Below are 18,877 nucleotides of genomic sequence, written 5' to 3' on the forward strand. Positions count from 1 at the left end.
ATCCACATTTACTTCTTAGATTAACTGAAGGTTGTTTAACCCACAATGAACTCACATTATTTAGGTTCACGCATCATGGAATAACCTCTGATATGACTGACAGAAGCCCGCATAATTACAATGGCAGTGACACACACGGGGAAGATACCAGGGCAAATTGTGGGTTAAATAGCCCAAGATGTGCCACTGCTACATGCAAACAGGGCCATTATCAGGAAATGAAGAGGTAGGTAGCTGCAGAACGTTGTATCCCTCTGTAGCGCACCTAGGCACCAACTAACTAACTAAATAAATAAAAGAAAAAGAAAGGGGACAAATAAAAATAAAATATAACAACAACTGTGGGCTCAAAGAAGTTGTTGAGTGTCCTATGGATCAGAGTCCACCGCTGCTTCATACACAGCCATTTGGGCAAGTTCCTTGTCCCCAATTAATTAATTAATTAATTAGTATTATCTGCCTATGAGAATAGCTCACTCTGTGACCAGTTATTGTTTCTGTGGTGGTTGTTTTGTGGTACTGCCTGCAACAGTTCTTCACGTTCCCAGATGTGCAACATGGCCGATAAGATAGCCCACCCCATGCTGCTGCTATCGTTTTTATTAATATCGATATCTTACATGTATATCCTTCCTCCCTCTGGCAAGGAACCCAGGGCAGCTTACGAGTTTCTCCTCCTTTCCATTTAAACCTCATCGCAACCCTGTGAAGTCAGCTAGGCTACTGCAAGTGGTCCAAAGTTGCCCAGTGAGCTTCTGCTGAGGTGCAGCTCAACATGTAAACAACCCACGCGTTCACCAGCAATAAAACTAAAGTCCTTTATTGCTACCTGGCTACAAGAGTTACAACTCTATAGTAGGCTCTTCTGTTGAGGTCTTTGGAATGCAGATGTTAATCCTCTAGTGGTGTCTCTGCCCGAGCCCACGTGGGACTAGCCCTCCTGGTCACGCCTTTCTTCCCTCTGGCGTGACAAGGTCTGCCTCTGCTCGTACCTCCTCAGAATTCTACGATTGGTTGCTAGGGAAAAGTCTATCATGCCCCTGCATCTCCTGTGTCATGTTCAGGAAGTTCAGCATCAGTGGGAGGAGGGACAGCCTACTCTGACTCCTTCTGAGTAGAACTCGTGGTGTCTTTTCCCTCAGGGCTCTCTTGCTTTGATGTGGGCTTGGGTGTTTCCTCAATGGGCAGGGAGTCAGGGGGAGGTGCAGCTATCTGCTCAGCCACCCCCAAGCTAGGTTGCAGGGTTGGCTTTTGGATACAGGGTCCCAGGCACAAGGCCTCCTCGTGAGGTGCTGTCTCTGTCGGGGCTTCAGGCACGACAGCTTCCTGGTTTAGAGAGGTCTAGAACCCAGATATCCCATCCAGGACCCTTCAGCACCACACTGGCCCTCACTGCTTGTGCGATCACCTGCAAGATGGGTCTCGCCACTGCCAACGCTGTCGTTTGTTTCTTTATTTATTTGTATAAAAGATGTGTATGCCACCCATCTCACCCGTGGTATCTCTAGGTGGCGCTGGTCTCACACTAATTGGTGTTCTAACTTGGTCATCCTGTCTGTATTTTGTTGCAGTGGTGTCTGTGCTCGGAAATGAAGGAGAAAGTCTCTATGTTGGTGAGTCTTGTGGGGGGCGGAGGTTCATGCTTCGCTTGCTCTTGTTCAGGCCCCAGGAACCCATGGGCCATGGCTTGCCAGGCTCCCTGGTCCTCCACACTTTCCTGGAGTCCCCCGAATCCCACGCTCACAAGCAATTCCATCCAGCCGCCTCATCCCCTGCACTCCTCTTCTCCTTGTGATAGCCATAGTCTAGCATCCCTTCCAATGTGCACTAATTACTTATAGCTTGTGCAGGCTCACGTATTTATTCAGCTGTGCATTAAGCAGCTCTGTAAGGTTGTCTGGTATATACATTCAGTTCATCGTACTTATATACCCCCAAATGTAAAACAAAATCCCTAAGCAGTTCACATATAAATATTATTTATTTATTTAGAGTTTTTGTATGCCATCCCATCGCTTATAGCCTCAGGACGGCTCACATAAATAAATAAAAATGATACAAATTACAATTAAAATCCAGAAACACCCTGGCTGCACAATTAAAACCTATAGATATTAAGCATTGTTAAAATATTTTTAAAATAAAAAGGTCTTAGCCTGGCGCCGAAAAACAAATAATGATGGCACCAGGCAGACCTCTCTGGGGAGCGCATTCCACAGATGGGGCGCCACCGCAGAGAAAGCCCTCCTCTGGGTACTTTGCCTCCTGATGTCTCTCCCAGAGGGCTCCCGGAGGAGGGCCTCTGCTGCTGATCTCAGGGGGCGGGAGGGCAAATATGGAAGAAGGCGTTCCTTCAGGTATCCAGGTCCCAAGCCGTTAAGGGCTTTGTAGGTGATAGCCAGCACCTTGAATTGAGCCTGGACTTCGATGGGGAGCCAGTGAAGCTGGTAGAGGACGGGGGAATGTGAGAGTAATGCCCAATCCCCGTCAGCAACCTGGCTGCTCTGTTTTGCACCATCTGAAGTATCCGGACCGTCTTCAAGGGCAGCCCCACACAGAGCGCCCTTGAATATTAAAACCACATTGAAGTACAGCGACAACATCACCAACACCAACACAGAGCACTGCAAGGAGTAGTAAAAGAGAGTAATTTAATTGTAAGTCAGGGGAAATGTGGGCAAACAAGGGCACTATCAGGAGGTGTTTGAAACATGCAATAGTTTTTGCATCTCAAACTGACCCGGGGAAGGTTTCCAAAGGGTGGGTGATGCTTGAGGAGTCATGCTGTTAAAGTATTACATGGAGATGCCCTGTTAATTTTGGAACCCCAGCATTTCAGGTGGGAGAGCAGGTCAGCCTAAGGCCATGCAGGGAGTTTATGGCAGGTGTGTGATTTGAATAGTGTTGTGTTAAACTATGGCATCTGCTCCCAACAAGATGTGCTGAGAGACACCGATTTAGGTGGCCTTGAAGGGTTTAGGATTAGAACACTTTCTCTGATGATAAGGCTGCATCTGCAGCTGCTATTCATGGGAGCTACATATAGGGTGCCTCCAGATTCAGGGGGAGCTTTCCTCCAAACAGTGGGAGAAGGATCTTGAGCTCATGTCCTGCTTGCAGGCTTTCTGTTGGCACACCTGATTGGCTGCTGTGGGACACAAGACACTGGATTTGGTGAACCCTTGGTCTAAGCCAGTAGGGCCCTTCTGTAGGGATCAGGCCCTCTCCTCCTAGGATACAGCCTTCCAATGTTGTTGACCTGGATTCTGATTCAGAAGTAGAGGAGGAGCTGGAGTTCACCGCTGAATTCCAAGGCCAGCAGTCCCACACAAGCCAGGCAGTGGCTGAGAACCAGACAGGTTCAAGTTCTGTGGGAAAGTCTGGAGAGAAAGCTGATATGGAGGGAGGTGGACCTGGCATCATTAGACCCATCATACAGCATCAGCTTAATAAGGGCAGACCCACTGAGAAGTGTCAGACACCCCAGGCGACTGGCCCATAAGCAGGATGATCCATCCTGAAAGTGGAGTCAGCTCCTTTTGCCTTGGAAGGGAGGTGAGGTATTTAGTTGAACATCTATTTTCCATTACTAGGCAATATCTCTCTAAGGCCACGGTTCCAATTTTGTCTATTTCCTTTGTTACTGACTTCTGCAACATTCTCTTTTTATCACTAAGACAGCTTAGCTGGGCAGCTTCAACTTAATAAAGACTTTTAGTTAGAAGTTTTTGTCCTGATATGCCTGGAAAGAGGAGGAGAAGGTCAGCCAGGACACCTTCCTGCATTTATACCACAGAGAAAATAGTTTGAGAATTCTTGGGACTGAATTGAAAGAGTGTTCCTGCAAAGATAACTTAGGGCCTTCAACCTGGTACCCTCCAGATGTTTCAGAGTTTCAGTTCCATCGGTTATAGCTAACTTGGGCTGGCCATGGCTGGGAATTTGGAATGTATCAGGTAGGGGAGGACTGATTCAGGCACTCTTCCATCAGCCATGGCTTGGCTTTGTAGCCGGTATTAGAACACTCATCATGCCAGATGCCTCTGGGATTGGATCCAGACTCCAGGCTTTGTCATAACTGGAGTTAGACCCACTGAAATCAATGGGATTTGTTAGGTCATGACTAACTCAAGTTCTACTGATTTTAATGGGTCTACTTAACGTATGTCTAAATCTGGATCAAACCCCAGTTCTAAGTCAGAGCACAAAATTATCTGGGGGAATTTACAAAAACAAAGCAAGCTAGACTGAAGAAATTTTATTCTGGCATTGCAAATTGGACTGGCCTATGGTGGCCTCATAGGAAAGAGATAACACCATGAGTGAATCAATGGATTCATATGGGGCTGTGGGAAAGGTGCAAGGCAGGCATGGGCAGAAGGCAGATCGTGTGGCATTTGGGGCTTCAGCTCCCACAAACCCCTGCTGGCGAGACCAATGGTTAAGAATGTTGCAAACTGAAGTGCAAAACATCTGGAGTTCTACTTTCTTCCCACTCCTGGTGCAGGGTGTGCACAATCATTGCTACTGCTCACTGTTCTGCTTGGTTCATGTAGTTCAGGTGAGCCCCGGAGACCTGCGTCTCACCATGTATGATGAAAATGAAGGGAAATGGAGGCTTATCTGTTCCTCCTCCTCCGACGCCCAGGTGGCGACCCTCAGTTGTGAAGAGATGGGCTTTGTCAGGTATGCCAAGAGCACTGCTGGGGTGATGGAGGGAAGCGCATGGGCAGATGGGGCAAGGGGGCCTCAGGATATTCATTTATACAGCTATGCAGAAGAACATCTGGCAGAGCAAAAACTACCAGTAGATCTTCCTGTGCTTTGCAGTCAATAAGTAAAGGTTTCCACTTCCCAGTGTTTTAACAGTAGGATCAACAGAATGTATTTTCTCCTGCTTACTGACTACTGAAATCAAACAGCTTTGGGTGGAAGATGGTGGAAGGCATAGATTTGGGTGTGGAAAGATGTCTTGGTAGCACATGTGGATTCCTGGGCTGGACTAATGCTCGGAGGTACCTGGTTTTGTAATTCTGTGCTTGACTGGCCTTCCTGAGCTTTGCAGTTGGTTCTGGTTGGTGGAGTTTTACTGAGAAAGTCTATCAAACCAGCCTAAAGTCTGCTCAACCCTGATGTAAAACAGCCAGTGCTGTGCCATTGCTCTGAGAGAGCGAACGGGAGAATATCTGTGCAAGTGATTCCTTTAGAATGAAGACAGTGCCTTCTTGTAGCAGCTGCTTGGGGAAGCCAAGCCAGGCAGGGATCATTCTGAAGTGCAAACTATCCTAGCCAATTTATAATGATTCCTAAAAGTTCACCCGAAGAAGTGGCGGGAGAGGAAGCTGGCACCGATGGGGAATGTTCGCAGAACACCTCTCACTGATGGCTGACCTGCCCAAAAGCTTGCAGAGGCCTGGAGGATGTTGCAATGCAGTAACGTAACTGCACGGATGGCGACTTTCTCTCTGTTTACCTCCACTCCAGGTCTCTCTCCCATTCCGTTCTGGCTGTTGGCAGGGCAGGGGCCAATGGGACATTTGGCTATTTCTGTGTGGATGAGTCTCGGCTACCTTTTGCACGAAGGCTGAGAGAGGCCACCGTTGTGTGGTAAGGTACAACATGGGCTGGGCCGCATGCTGCCTGCTTCCCGGTGTCCTCGCTAACTTTCCTTCAGCCAAGCACTAGAGCAGCCTTTCCCAGCTGGGCCCCCAGATGCTGTTCGATACAAATCCCCTCATCGCTGGCCAGCATGCTCAGTGGTCTGGGATAATGGGAGTTGCAGTCTAACACCACTGGGAGAGCCAAGGTTGAGAAAGGCTTCCATGTAGAATTACTACACTCTGATCTTATTTGAGATTTTGGTGATACCATTTAGCAGGTTCCTGGGGAGGGTATAAGCTGTTTGGACTTCATCTCCCAGAAGCCCGTGTCAGTATGGTAAATGGTCAGGAATGCAGGGAGCTTTAGTCAAAAAGATTCGAAGATTTCCGCCCCTGCAATAACTTCCTTGGTTGCTGGCTGAGATGCCTTGGATCCTGCTTTTGGAGGCTCAGTTCTTTCCTTAGTCCCTTGCCTTAGGACAACTTTATGAATTAGCATTTGTCCCAAAGTGCAAAACTGCTCTGATGCTGAGATGTTCAGAAGTGTGAATTCTGCATCCAACAGAAAGCTTGACTTGCAAGGAATCTGGGATGCCAACATGGTACCTCTCCCTCCTCTCTCTCACCACAGCTGACCCTTCTCTTTTTCTCTCTCACAGTGAATGTCCAACAGGTCAGTTCCTGGCAACACTCTGCCAAGGTATGGAAACCCCGAAAGGCCACTGTCTTGCTGCATCTGCCTGCACGGAAGTGTCTCTCCAAGCCCCCATCTCTTTCTTCCCCAGTCTGCCATCCTGCCATGAGCCCAAGTCTTTCTTGATTCTGTTGGCGCTGTATTTAAACACCATATCCAATCTTTCTGCCAGATGTTCTTTTTCTGAAATCAAATGCCTGGTGCTCCCCTATCCATACATCCCTTTTTACAAATAGGGGTGTCCTTAATTGATCATGTCTCTTAAGCAAACAAATGCACTCACCCTGTTACTTGACAGCATATCTAAATGAGCATATGCAAATGTCTGCTTTGGTTTTGTCCTGAGTGCCTGACCTTTTCCGCATCCAGCACTATTTCTGAGGTGCAAAGAGCATCTTCAGTATATGCATCAGCTGATATCCAAAAATAGGATTTGCCCAACTGCGGATGGTCATTCAGTCACCTCAGAGTGTTCCTGCTTCATTTTGAGTTGGTCTGTATTTTCAGACCACCGTGTTGCATATGGTGAAGTGAAGCTCAGTCGCTATGCAGCTGGTTTTGTGGTCTGCGTTGTTACAATTGTGACAAAGAAGGGCGGGATCGATTTGTTTTCCTTTGCAGCAGCACACACTCTGAATGTTTGCATGTGTGTTTATCTATGCCCGGGGGAAGTTTGAAACAGCTTTTCAGTTCTTAGGTATCAACATGGTTGTCTTTAAAAGAAGCATCCTTGCTGTTTGTGCAGCAATAGGCAGCCTGGCTATTCAGCACTGAAGAGCTGGGAGCCCCCCCACCCAATTCCACCTGTTACAGAACTTGTCTGTTGCATCCTTGGCAGACTGCGGGCGCAGGAAGTTGTCTGTGGACCGGATTGTGGGCGGCCAAGATGCCAGCTTGGGGAAATGGCCGTGGCAAGTCAGCCTGCGTTACGATGGGACGCACCTTTGCGGTGGGTCGGTTATCTCAAATGAATGGGTCATCACAGCTGCGCACTGCTTCCCAGAGTAAGTCCCAGCCCTCGCCTGTGTGTGTGCTAGTGGAAGACATTAGAAAAACTCTCCCAGGCTTTAAAAAGGAATGTTAAACTGCTGCTTGTTTTATTTGTAATGGCATCTTAAAATGGCCTTTTCAAATGGCCTTTTTCATCTTTTAGCTGGTTAGGTATGTACCTCTCCTTTTAAAATGATATCAAATTATTGCTGCTGCTTTCAAAATATTCATGAATATGTAGATTAATGCATTTTGTCATTAGTTTTATTATATTTGCTTTTCTTATGTATGTCATCCGGAGAGCTTTGGCTAGGCGGCAAATCACAAATTGAATGGCCGCAGCACAATAATAACAGTACTCATTCATCAAGATGGCTCCAGACTTTATGAAGCTGCTAGGTCTCAGTGTTTGATCTGACCTTTTAGGGAGTTCATTGGGGCTGTGCATTCATTTTGGAACAGAGAGCTAAATGGCTCCAATTTGCTCCAACTTTAATTTGTTCTAAAACAAATGGGTGTGAACAGCTTCATTTTTGATTACCTCATCATTTATTTGTATGCATATGGATGTGTGAGCTTACTTTATTCTAGTGGCAGGATCATCTCTTGGTTGCCACTCCTGTGAATGTCCTACTCCAGCAGTCCCAAACCTTTTTGCACCTATGGGAGTATCTGGGACTTTGGCTATCCCAGATAGCCACCACTGCAAAGAGGTGGCCCCAGAGGATGTGACTAGTCACATAATGATTGCCATGGGGGCCTGGCTAGTGAAAAAGGAGCTAAAAACGTGGTGGGCAGAGAGGGAAATGGGGGGCTTGAGGCTGGAATGGAAGGCGAAGCAGCAAAGCAGAGGGGTGGAAGGGGAGCGAAAGCAGAATCGGAGGCGGGGAGAGCGAGAGACAGCAAGGCAAAGAGGTGAGGAGAGAAGTAGTGAAGCTGGAGCATGGGAGAGAGGAGGAAATAGCAGGGGAAAGGGGAGGGAGAGAGTAAGGGGAGAGGCTGGGAGAGAGAAGCACCAAGGCAAAGGGATTTAGAAGGAGCAAGCCTAGAGGCAAGAGGTGGAGAAACAGTGCCCCAAGGCAATTGCAGGGCTTACGGGGAATGGCAAGGCAGATGGGGTGAGGGTGGAGAGAAAAGTGAGGCTAAAGGGTGGAAAGAGGAAGACAGACAGACAGACAGACAGACTACCCTAGAAGAATCTCCCCTCCCCAGGAAGTACAAATGCATGAATAAATTGAGTAACTATAAAATATCCTGCTCAGTTTCTTTAGTGCAGGGATGGATAGCTTAAGCAGGTGCCAGTTCTAGGCCCCCCATGAGCTTCCAGATCTCACCTCCTTTCCCTGTGATGATGAAAAGTAAGATCAAGTACAAAGCATGTTTTTTACCTCGTGGTGCTCTGTAGTAGCACCATATCTAAAAAAAAACCTGATTAAAATACCCAGCCCAGTTGCATTTTTCTTCCTGGGGTTTTTTCCCCTTAAAAAATGTGCTGGGGGCAGCAGGGCCCTGCGTTGGTCAACTGCATCAGCCACGCCAGCCTTCCATGAGTGGTACCATGGACCTGAGGTGCTCAGTTCCTTTTCTTTCTCCCTCTGCTCAGTCAGCCGTCAACCCCATCCACATTCCACCACCCATCCTCTCCTTCCTCCTCCTTTCCCTGCCGCAGCTGAACTCTTTCCGTGTCTGTCCATTTCCTTGCAGGAGGAACCGAGTGGTGAGTCGGTGGCGGGTGTTCCTGGGTGCCGTTTCCCAGCTCTCCACTAAGGGTGTGCAGGTGGGTGTGACGAGCATCGTATACCACGGTGCGTACCTGCCCTTCCTGGATCCCAACAGTGAGGAGAACAGCAACGACATTGCCCTGGTGCACTTGGCCACACCCCTTTCTTTCAATGGTGAGAACATTTACTGGGCTTGTTGGGTGATAGCAGGCAATAAAGAACAGTCAAGAGAGCCAGGGGCAACTGCGCTCCCGCCAGGTTTGGGGAGGCAAAAGGCCTTTGATGGACACCCGCCCCCGGCACCTGGCACCACCCCCCTTCAATTCTTGGAAGAGGAGAGCAAAGCGAATAGCGGCTGCTTCTGCTTTCCTTATCCTAATCCAGGAAGTAGTGAAACTCTTCCAGTCCCTGGACCAAGTTCAATTTTGGAGAAGCTCTCAGGGGGCGAATTTCGTTGGTGGTTGTAGCTGAATGGCAAATGGGTTGCAGACCAGAGTACCAGCACACCCTTTTTGGAATTTTTGTTTATTTACTTAATAGACATTATTTAAAGTTGGGGATTACATGAGCAGAGCTGGCTGGAGCCAGGGGTCAGACTAGATGGCCCAGGAGATCCCTTCTGACTTGCTTTTTTCCCTATGTTTCTAATTTCTAACCTGTCCCATTAGCCATAAGGTTCCCTGGTGGCTTACAGCAAATAAATACTATGGAATAGAATAAAATACAATATAAAACAACAATAACAAATCAAAACCCCATTAAAACCAGTATAAATTGCACCATAATAATGGCATATCCACAGTTAAAATGCTACTTAAAATAAGTTAACAATTAAAATACCATCAAAATGAAAAGGTTTTTGCCCAGCACCTAAAAGACTGTAAGGAAGGCTCCAGGTGAACCTCTCTGGGCAGCTCATTCCAAATTTTAAAGGTGACTCCGTTATTCCAGAAGAAGAGCATCCTACCAGTATGAGGATTGCAACTAAACTTAGAGGGGACTGGGAATTCTGAGCTGGGTGACTCCACTTCCCTGCGAGTAAAAAACTTGTGTGCTGCATCCCTCTGAGCCCTGGATCTACTGCACCATTACACTACCAGTAGGCACCTCTGTCTCAGTAGGGTACCCAGTGCCAAAGAGAGTGGGTGAATGGTGGGCAGTCATGGAACAGGAGGACATGTGGCCACCATCACCTCCTCCCTTGCACGCTCCCGCTCCCGCTCCCGCTCTCTCGCTCTCGCTCTCGCTCTCTCTCTCTCTCTCGCTCTCTCTCAATTTGTCTCTGTGTGGCAGCCGATTAAGTCATTTCTGAATCTCCATCTGGTCCCCTGCTGCAAATTCTGGAAACCAGATTGTGCATATATTTTTAAGTCTGCAAAATGTTATGCAACCTGGAGAGTGGAGACAGGGTGGAAAGACTTAGTTCCGCTGATGACAATGCTTTCACCCACAGAATACATCCAGCCTGTCTGCCTTCCAGCACTGGGCCAACCCCTGGTGGATGGGAAGATTTGTACGGTGACTGGCTGGGGCAACACGCAGTACTATGGTAAGTACCCCTAGTGGCCAATAGATGGCAGCAGCCCCAATGAGTTCTGGTGGATGCTTGTGGGTGGATTTTGCTATGCAGGTATAGAAATTAGGATATGTCAGGAATCTGATGGGAGTGTTGGAAAGAGGATGGATTTTTAAAACTTGTTTTATCTATTTTGCCAACCCTGGTCTGGCCCTACTTTATTTTAAAATGGGCCATAATCTGTGTTCTCTTTTTAAAGCCATGGAATTGTATGCAAAATTCAGTCTGTCGCTTTGCAATTTGTGCAAACCTGTGCAATTTTGAAACTTTATGTGAATTTGTGCGAATTGTGGCATGGAGACATGTAATTTGCAGAACTATGAAATGAACCCTAAGAACCTTCAGAGTGGCCAGGTGGAGCATGTGGGTATGGTAGTGAGGGATGATACTTCCATATTTCACATGTTAAATGCTACAACAATTATTGGAATCTAATGAGTCCGTCTGATTTGTGGAAAACTCAATTAAGAACAGTCTAAAAGGTGCTAAAAGTAACCACAGCTGACTGGAAGAGGAATGGGGGAGTCTCTCTTCTGATGCTTTAGCCACTGTAGCTCAGCTGGGAGGACATTAGATTGAAGAAGACACTAGTTCTTACAGGAAAGTAGTTCCATGGCAGAGCACCTGCATTGGATGGAGAAGGTCCAAGTTTCAAAATTTGGCATCTCCAGTTAAAATAACCAGGTAGTAGGTGATAGGAGAGAGTTGTACTTGAAACCATAGAGAGCTGCAGCCATCAAGAAAAGTCAGTATCACAGGGGTAGGTAAACTTCAGGTTTGTGGAATTTATCCTGTGTTTCCCTTGATCCCCAAGGTCTAGCAACTGGAGCCAGTTGCAGAATTCTAGCTCAGGAAAGCAAATGCTGGGCTGGTTCATCATGTGGTATGTGCTGGGTGTGTGTGGCTGCCATTTTGAATATACAACTCCATTGGAAGTGTGGCTTCTAGATCAAGAGAGGTATTACTACCACTCTATATGACTCTGGTGCGCCTGCGACTGGAGTATTATGCTCAGTTTTGGGCCCCTCATTACAGAAAGGATATAGCCAGGTTGGAGTCAGTGCAGCACAGGGCCACAAGGTTGGTGGCCAGTTTGCAGGAGATGCCGTATGAGGCGAGACTGAGGGAACTGTGTCTCTTCAGCCTGGAGAAGAGGAGACTCAGAGGGGATCTGTTGGCTACATACAGGTATGTGAGGGGATGTCACATGGAGATGGGTAGAGACCTGTTCTCCCCTGCAAAGAAAGGCAGGACGCGCTCCAAAGGAGCAAAGCTTAGGGAGCCAAGGTTTCATTTGGATGCCTGGAAGTATTTCCTGACAGTTAGGACCCTGAGGGTGTGGAATGGGCTTCCACGAGAGGTCGTTGAGGCCCCATCGGTGTGGGTGTTTAAAGATAGGCTGGACGTCCACATGGTGGGCATGTCATGAGCGGAGCCAGCTGGTGCTGGAAGTCAGACTAGATGGCCCAGGAGACCCCTTCTGACTCACTCTGTTTCATTGTTTCTATGTTTCTATGGTATGATGGGGGTGGTGCTGTGTCATGCAGAATGAACCATTATGGGTTGTTTGTGGGTAATCAGAGCTTAAATAGCCCTAATAGTAATTGAAGATCATGTGCAGGTTGTTTAACCCCCAAATAACCCATGACGGCCAGGCTCACATGACATGGTAAAACTGCCAATTGGCCTGATTGGGGGTTGGATATTGAAAATGCAGCATTCTGAAAATAATGGCTGTGTGCAGCTGGCACACACTGTGGCTCATTGTGGGTTGTACAGTCCACAATGACTCAGTCAAGCTGTGCAAATCATTCGTTCATATGTAATGACAACTCAGACTACAGACTGAGTATGGAATGTCATTGAACCATGGGATTTGGTTGAATTGTGGGTCGTCTTTTTATGTGAATCCTGTGTTGTGCTTTACCTATGGGTGGTTAACTACCAACAACCTAGGGTTGCCAACCCAAGAATAAGCCTAGGTTGTTCTTTTCTGAGGTTGTTGTTGGTTAAAAATCCATAGTGAAACAGTAGCATGAAGTTGACATAATCACAGTTCATGATTCACCAACAAGCTGTACTCAAGCCATATTCTGGCTTTCTGTTACATGTGAATCACACACAGAATTAAGGAACAAGGTGCCTCTGAGAAAAGCTTAGGTCAGGAATTAAATTTCATCACTTGATCTGGAGCTTGGACATACATACGATACTCCGCTTTTTTTCTTACCACAAGTCTGCTTGATTCCAGCAGTCTAATTTAGGAGATGGAAGCCTTCTGTTTTCACTATTTTTAAACTGTTATGAGTCAGGAATGCATGTTAATCATGTTGTGAGTTATGGTTATTTATTTGGTTTATATCCCACCTTTCCACCAAAAAAGAAAAGAAAAAAAGAATGCCCAAGTTACTCAGTGGGGGATAATAGTAAGAAGGCTGAGATCAAAGCAAAATTTAATTAAGAGTTGTCGAACACATGTAGACACAAGGCCACATTTTTAAATCGCTGGAGATCCTCACCTACCTTCTTCTTGCCCCTGTAGTGTTGGATGTGATGAGCCAATGGTCTGATCCAAAATGCTTGGTCCTTCCTCCTTTGCAGGACAACAGTCAGATGTGCTGCAAGAGGCCAGTGTGCCCATCATCAGCACCAGCGTCTGCAACAATCCCGACTACTATGGGAATCAGATCAGACCCCGGATGTTCTGCGCCGGCTTTGCTGCTGGAGGGACAGACGCCTGCCAGGTAGGCGGCTCCAGACTGGGGGAGGCTGGAGAATCCAAGCTCCCAAGGATGGGTAAGGCAAGGGGTTTGTGTGCGTCAGTGGATGCACTGGGCAACAGGACAGAGTAAGTGGGAGCCATGGCACATTTCCTTTAACTAGGAATCAGAAAGGTCAGCCTAACATTAATGACAAAAGGGTGGTGGCAGAGAAGGGCTCTTGAACCCTTTCCTTCCCTAGCTGAAGAGTGACAGGCTCTGTCGGAGTTTATCCATTCATGCATTTCTGCTGTGGACACCTTCAGCTATATGAGGCAATATGTTTACCACGTGAAAACTTCCCCAGGGCACTTTTTGAAATAGAAGCCATAAAGATCAAGGTTTAGTCCAGGTCTACATGGAAACAGTCCTTTCTGTGCCTTTTTCCTGTTGAAAATCCTTCCCTGCCCCAGTGTTATTTGGCTCCAAAGTTGTCAGTGCCCCAATGACCCCATTCCTGGATGTAGGCTTGGAGTCACCAGCTGGACTGGTCTGCCATTCTGCTTCTGACCCCGGGTCTTATTTTGTCTGCATTCCTCATTACTGTGGGTTTATCTGGAGCAGATAGTGGCATGGGTACAGAGGAACCCTTCAAACAGGGATCAAACAGTTGGAACAGCCTTGAAGACCATTGGATCCAACCTTCTGCTCAGGGCAAGACTCAAGTCTCCCATCCAATTTCTAGCCAGGCCTGACCCTGCTTAGCTTCCAAGATTAGGTGGGATCAGGCACTTCAGGCTATAAAAAAGCATGAGTAGAGGGTAACTCCTGTTTTCTGCCTGGGGCAGGGAGACAGCGGCGGGCCCTTTGTGTGTGAGGACAGCATCTCACGGACTTCACGCTGGCGGCTCTGTGGTATTGTGAGCTGGGGCAGTGGTTGTGCCCTGGCCAATAAGCCGGGGGTCTACACCAAGGTCAATGACTTCCATGGATGGATCTATGGTGCCATGAAGGTAAAGGGCATGTAGGTATAGCTTGCTCAGGTGGGCTAGCTGTGGAGGTCTGTCACAACAAAACTACCAAAAGGGCTCCTCATCAAAGATCCCGGCCTTGCAATGGCCACCAGCTGCTCTCACTCCTCACCCACTTCCATATTTTTGCTGCTGGTTGCTTGCTTGACTGGCATGGAGCCAGAGATCATGTAGGCTGTGGCATCAGTGGCCACCATGGTCTGGGCCACAGCAAGAGACAGGTGAAGGAGAAGGTTGCAAGGGTGAGGAGCAAAAGCCATGTCCTTGGACTCTTGTCCATGGGCCCCTCTGGGTGTGGGCCTCTAGCAATGCCCAGGCTTGATGCAGGCCCTGGCATGGTGGTGATCCTATGGTGGCCACGAGTCCGTCCTTCCTTCCTTCCTTCCTTCCTTCCTTCCTTCCTTCCTTCCTTCCTTCCTTCTTCACTGTCCCTCAAAGGGAACCATATGATGGCATCCAGCCTGGTCCTTATCTGGGGGGCAGATCAATACATCATGATGTAGTATCATTCCAGGATACTGTCTTGAAGGAGTGGGAAACCGGTTACTTGGGTTGTGGCCAATGAAAATCCTCAGCCACCTCTGATTTACACTTAAATCTGTCTTCACAGCAACCCAGAAGTTCTTACCTTTTGCTCACCATGTCTGAATGAATATTCCCCTGTGAAATGTGGTGGGATGCAATAGGCAGCCCAGTTTTATCATAAAAAGAGGAGCATGGGATCCTCTGCGTTGTAATAGAATCTTACAGCATATTCTCTAGTTTCCACTAAAGGATTAATGTTTTTCAGAGGAAAGCCAAACTGTTTATGGGACTCAACTGAAGAGCTACTGTGCCATTTGTTTAACACAACTTCTGCTAAAAGTTACTGTGCCATTAAGACAGGCTTCTAGGGAAGCAGAGTGAGGTGGCTGCTTCAGGCAGCAAATTTTGGGTGTCTGAAAAGCGTGGTGAGTTCTTCATTTTTAAATGCATCTTGGCAGAACCCACCCAGACTCCTGCTTTGGGATCTTCTTTGAAACCTTTGCTGGGGACAATGTTGGAAGGCAGGCTGAGTCTAGCCACTATTTAAATGTCCCACAATGCTCTGGAGCAATGTTAAGTCAGGTGCATTGTGGGACATGTAAGTATGGCTCAACCGGGTGGCCTGGCACCTCTGCTGCCCTCCGTCCCCAAGAGACCACACTGACCACGGAGGAGGCCAACCAGAGGGCATTTTTGCTCCTGCCCCTGTAAACTGAGGAACCATGTTTCAGACCCTCAAACCCTTTCCCATCACTTAGAAGTGATCCAGCCTAATAGTTCTCAAGAGAGTGCCAACCAGCACGGCGCTGCAGAGGGACATGGTAACACTCTCTGTCCCTTTCTGTCCCCTCACCAGCAAAAATGGCTGTAACAGCTGGTAAAGACACTCATCCTGCCCACCTCTTCTTTCCGCTCCAGGCTTACTCCCACACCAGCGGCATGGTGATCCAGAACTGAAGTCCCAGGAATCGCGATGCGGACCTGCCTCCTCCCCAGCCTCCTCCCCTTCCAGTGAGGTGTTGCTGCTTTACAAGAGAAAAAAATGGGAAGGGGACATTGCAAAGGGAACAAACAGCCACGCTGGACTATGCACTTTGGCCGACTCCAGTGTTATGGGGACGAGCCAAGGACATCCATGCCAAGCGGTGTGGTCTCAGTGCCTCACAGGCCTCTCTCCCTGCCTCTTCTGCACCAGCCTATCAGAATGGTGCTTCTGGCCTTTACTTGCTCCCCTCTGAATGAATTCCCACCCTGCTTTTCAGGGCACTTGAGACTGGCTCATGAGCAATTCCTGCGGTGTGCGAACACTGGCATAACTCTGGTCAAGCCTACATCCGTTTCTACTCAGCAGAAGTGAATGTTGTCAGATTTAGGGGTTCTCGATATAGGAGGAGTGAATTCTGGCAGGTCAGATTTCAGAGGTGACAGTCCAAATCCAATGTTTGCTCCGATTTTGGATTGGTATAAAACTCTCATTTCAGATCCAGACCATCTTGCTGGGGCCAGAAGGCAATCCCCAGACAGGTTTTCTAATCACCCTCAGGGCTTCTTTTGCAAGACATTGGCACCCAGTCTGTTCTGTCCACTTTTCTCTTGGTGTTGCTCTGCAGCAGACAGGTCCAGGGCCACAACAGAGCTGAACCCTAAGCTGAAATAGTTTGCACAAGTGGCATCTCCATCATTTTCTCTATGCCTCCCCCTTCCTTTTTGTTCAGGGACTTTGAAGAAAGGGGGCAAAAGACAGAAGGAAGAGGAGGAAGTCAGATGTGTGTGTTTGTGTGTGTGTGTGTGTGTGTGTGTGTGTGCGCGCTCATCAGTAGTATACTGATAAGTGTTGAAGTGCAGGCACTTGTGACAGTCCCTGCCATCCAGGAGAGTCCAAAAATGCAGTTGGCTGCCATGATCCATATTAGGATATCTACGTGCAGTAGGTTTGGTCTCCATTAGGAAGAGCTCCTCACTGCCTGTCCAGGACCAAGCTACTCAGAAAATACAACGAAGAATAATATAGGGTTGCTGGGAAAATTAATCTCTGATTACTCTGAGGATTGCAGCTGAGCTCAGAGGGAATAGCTGAGCTCTGAGAGGGGTGACAGGTGGAGTCAGAGCCCCTGTGAGCAAAAGGTGCTGGCACAGCATCCTGGCAAGCCTGGATTCTGCCTCACCAGCGGGGTGTGATGTATCATGACAAGTGGAACAAAATAGGTTCAGCCTCAGGAGGGGGAAGCAGTGAGAAAACTGGGACTGGTAGTCCTGGGGGAGAGATCGCCCCTCCTTGCGGCTTGCTCAAGGTGGACAGGAGTGAACGCAATACATCTGCTTGTGCTGTAGCTGAATGCACATGCTCTGTTAGACAGAATCCTGAAATCTCAGGCACAGGAGGGGAAGCCCATGATGGGTGGTGGAGCTTGCCCCCTTGTTCTTGTTTCCACCCTTGCAAGTAGAGCTCACACATGAGGCGTGTGTCTGATTAGCTACAATACAAACGGAAAGTGGGCCCCATGTCAGGCTGAAGACAGATTCCTGGTCCAAAGAGTATCAGTGCTGGTTAGGATGGGAGGACAGAAGGACCACAGACAGGGGAGAATGTCGCTAGGGGTGGATTGTCCTTGCCAGTCCTTGCTTCTCTTTCTGAATGGGCAAAGGATCTGCTGGAGACACAATACACCAGCTGGTTTCTGTATGTGTGTGTTTCATCCTCCCATTGGATTTTCAAGTGTGTATTCTAAGGAGGTGTGGGGGACTTGTACCAACTGATGGAGCCTTAGGAGTTCTGCTTGTGTCCCTTGGACTATCTGCTGGTGCTTTCAGGTCAGAAAGAGCTGCCAACAGTCTTGAATCTGATGTCTTGCACCAAGTGGATGCAGTCTAGACTTGGGGGACTCCAGAGGAACGCCAATCCCAATCTTCTGGTTAGCAAGTGAGAGCAACTGTAATGATTGCTAGTGGCAGTCATGGGCCATGATTCTCTAGGGAAGCACATGAAGTTTGTCTGGTCTGTTCCTGTATAGCTTTGCACTGGGAACCTGCTTCAGTTATACACAGGGAGCATCGATAAAGATTGCATCAGGTGTGTACACACTTGATGAGCAACGGGTGCTTCTGGATACATGGGTGAATGTATCTAGGGCTGACTTTGCAGGACCCCTAGGCCAAGTGACCTCTGGTGGGCTTCCTTTGGCAGCAGGTCTGTTGGGGTTTTCTGGTAGCAGTCGATCAAGCTAGACCAGATGGCCAAGTCTAACTGCCATTTTAATTTCCCACAATGCTCCAGAACTATACTTTTTCAGATCCACCATGGCAGATTAATATGGGAACAGGTGCAACCACCCACCACAGCTCCAAGTTCTGAGCTTGATTTGATGTTGAATGGGAGGTGGACAGGTCAGCATCAGCAGGGGCCATACTGGAATCCTGGTAGTTGGCCATGAATGCCAGGTGCTGGCTCCAGCCCTCAATGTATGAGCACCCAAGCACACTGCTCAAAAGCAGCTGCACCTCTCCAGCATTTCTGGGCACGGTTGCACATGCTCATTGATTCAGTGCTAATTCATAAGTTATTGATGGGGACAATTAGGTACATTTGATGTCCTTCTGGCTAAAGGAAAACATTTTGTTTGCAGGTGGTTGAGGCCAAAGGTTCTCCCTCTGTCTTCTTATATTGTAAATAGATTACTAACTGGCTCTGCACTGTCCTGTGTGACCATGGATCAGTTTGCTCCAATTGTATATATTTGCATAATTATGATGATTTCAATAAATAAAGCCTGTTTTGATTATAGGTGGCTTTTGGATTCCCTTGCAGAATTTGTAAGTGTGATGTTTCTAAGTATATAACAGACTGGAAGAATGCAGAGTTATCTTAAAACACAGCTTTGTTTTTAGGAGCATTTAAGAATTGTCTCTTGTGTAACAACCAAAGGTCTCTGGAACTGCTCAGGTCATGTGATAAGGCAGCACAAGTCCTCAGATTTGCCAGTTGCATTTACCTGGGGCATCTTGGGGTGGGCAATTGGTGATCCTCCAGACCGTTTGGCCTCC

General features: G+C 47.8%; 1 protein-coding gene across 1 annotated transcript in view; it reads left to right on the forward strand.

Annotated features, from left to right (window-relative positions):
* The window catches only part of HPN (hepsin), a 30,439-nt gene extending 11,822 nt beyond the window's left edge, over positions 1 to 18,617 (forward strand). Inside the window, exons 4-13 of the mRNA XM_044422265.1 lie at positions 1,572 to 1,613; positions 4,557 to 4,686; positions 5,485 to 5,607; positions 6,260 to 6,300; positions 7,133 to 7,298; positions 8,989 to 9,179; positions 10,459 to 10,554; positions 13,183 to 13,325; positions 14,129 to 14,293; positions 15,755 to 18,617. Coding sequence (XP_044278200.1) covers positions 1,572 to 1,613; positions 4,557 to 4,686; positions 5,485 to 5,607; positions 6,260 to 6,300; positions 7,133 to 7,298; positions 8,989 to 9,179; positions 10,459 to 10,554; positions 13,183 to 13,325; positions 14,129 to 14,293; positions 15,755 to 15,793 — 1,136 coding nt within the window. The 3' untranslated portion in view covers positions 15,794 to 18,617. The remainder of the gene's footprint in view (positions 1 to 1,571; positions 1,614 to 4,556; positions 4,687 to 5,484; positions 5,608 to 6,259; positions 6,301 to 7,132; positions 7,299 to 8,988; positions 9,180 to 10,458; positions 10,555 to 13,182; positions 13,326 to 14,128; positions 14,294 to 15,754) is intronic.
* Positions 18,618 to 18,877: the final 260 nt, after the last annotated feature.

This window comes from Varanus komodoensis, unplaced genomic scaffold (genome assembly GCF_004798865.1).
Source record: "Varanus komodoensis strain SLA01 unplaced genomic scaffold, ASM479886v1 scaffold122, whole genome shotgun sequence".
Classification (NCBI taxonomy): domain Eukaryota; kingdom Metazoa; phylum Chordata; class Lepidosauria; order Squamata; family Varanidae; genus Varanus; species Varanus komodoensis.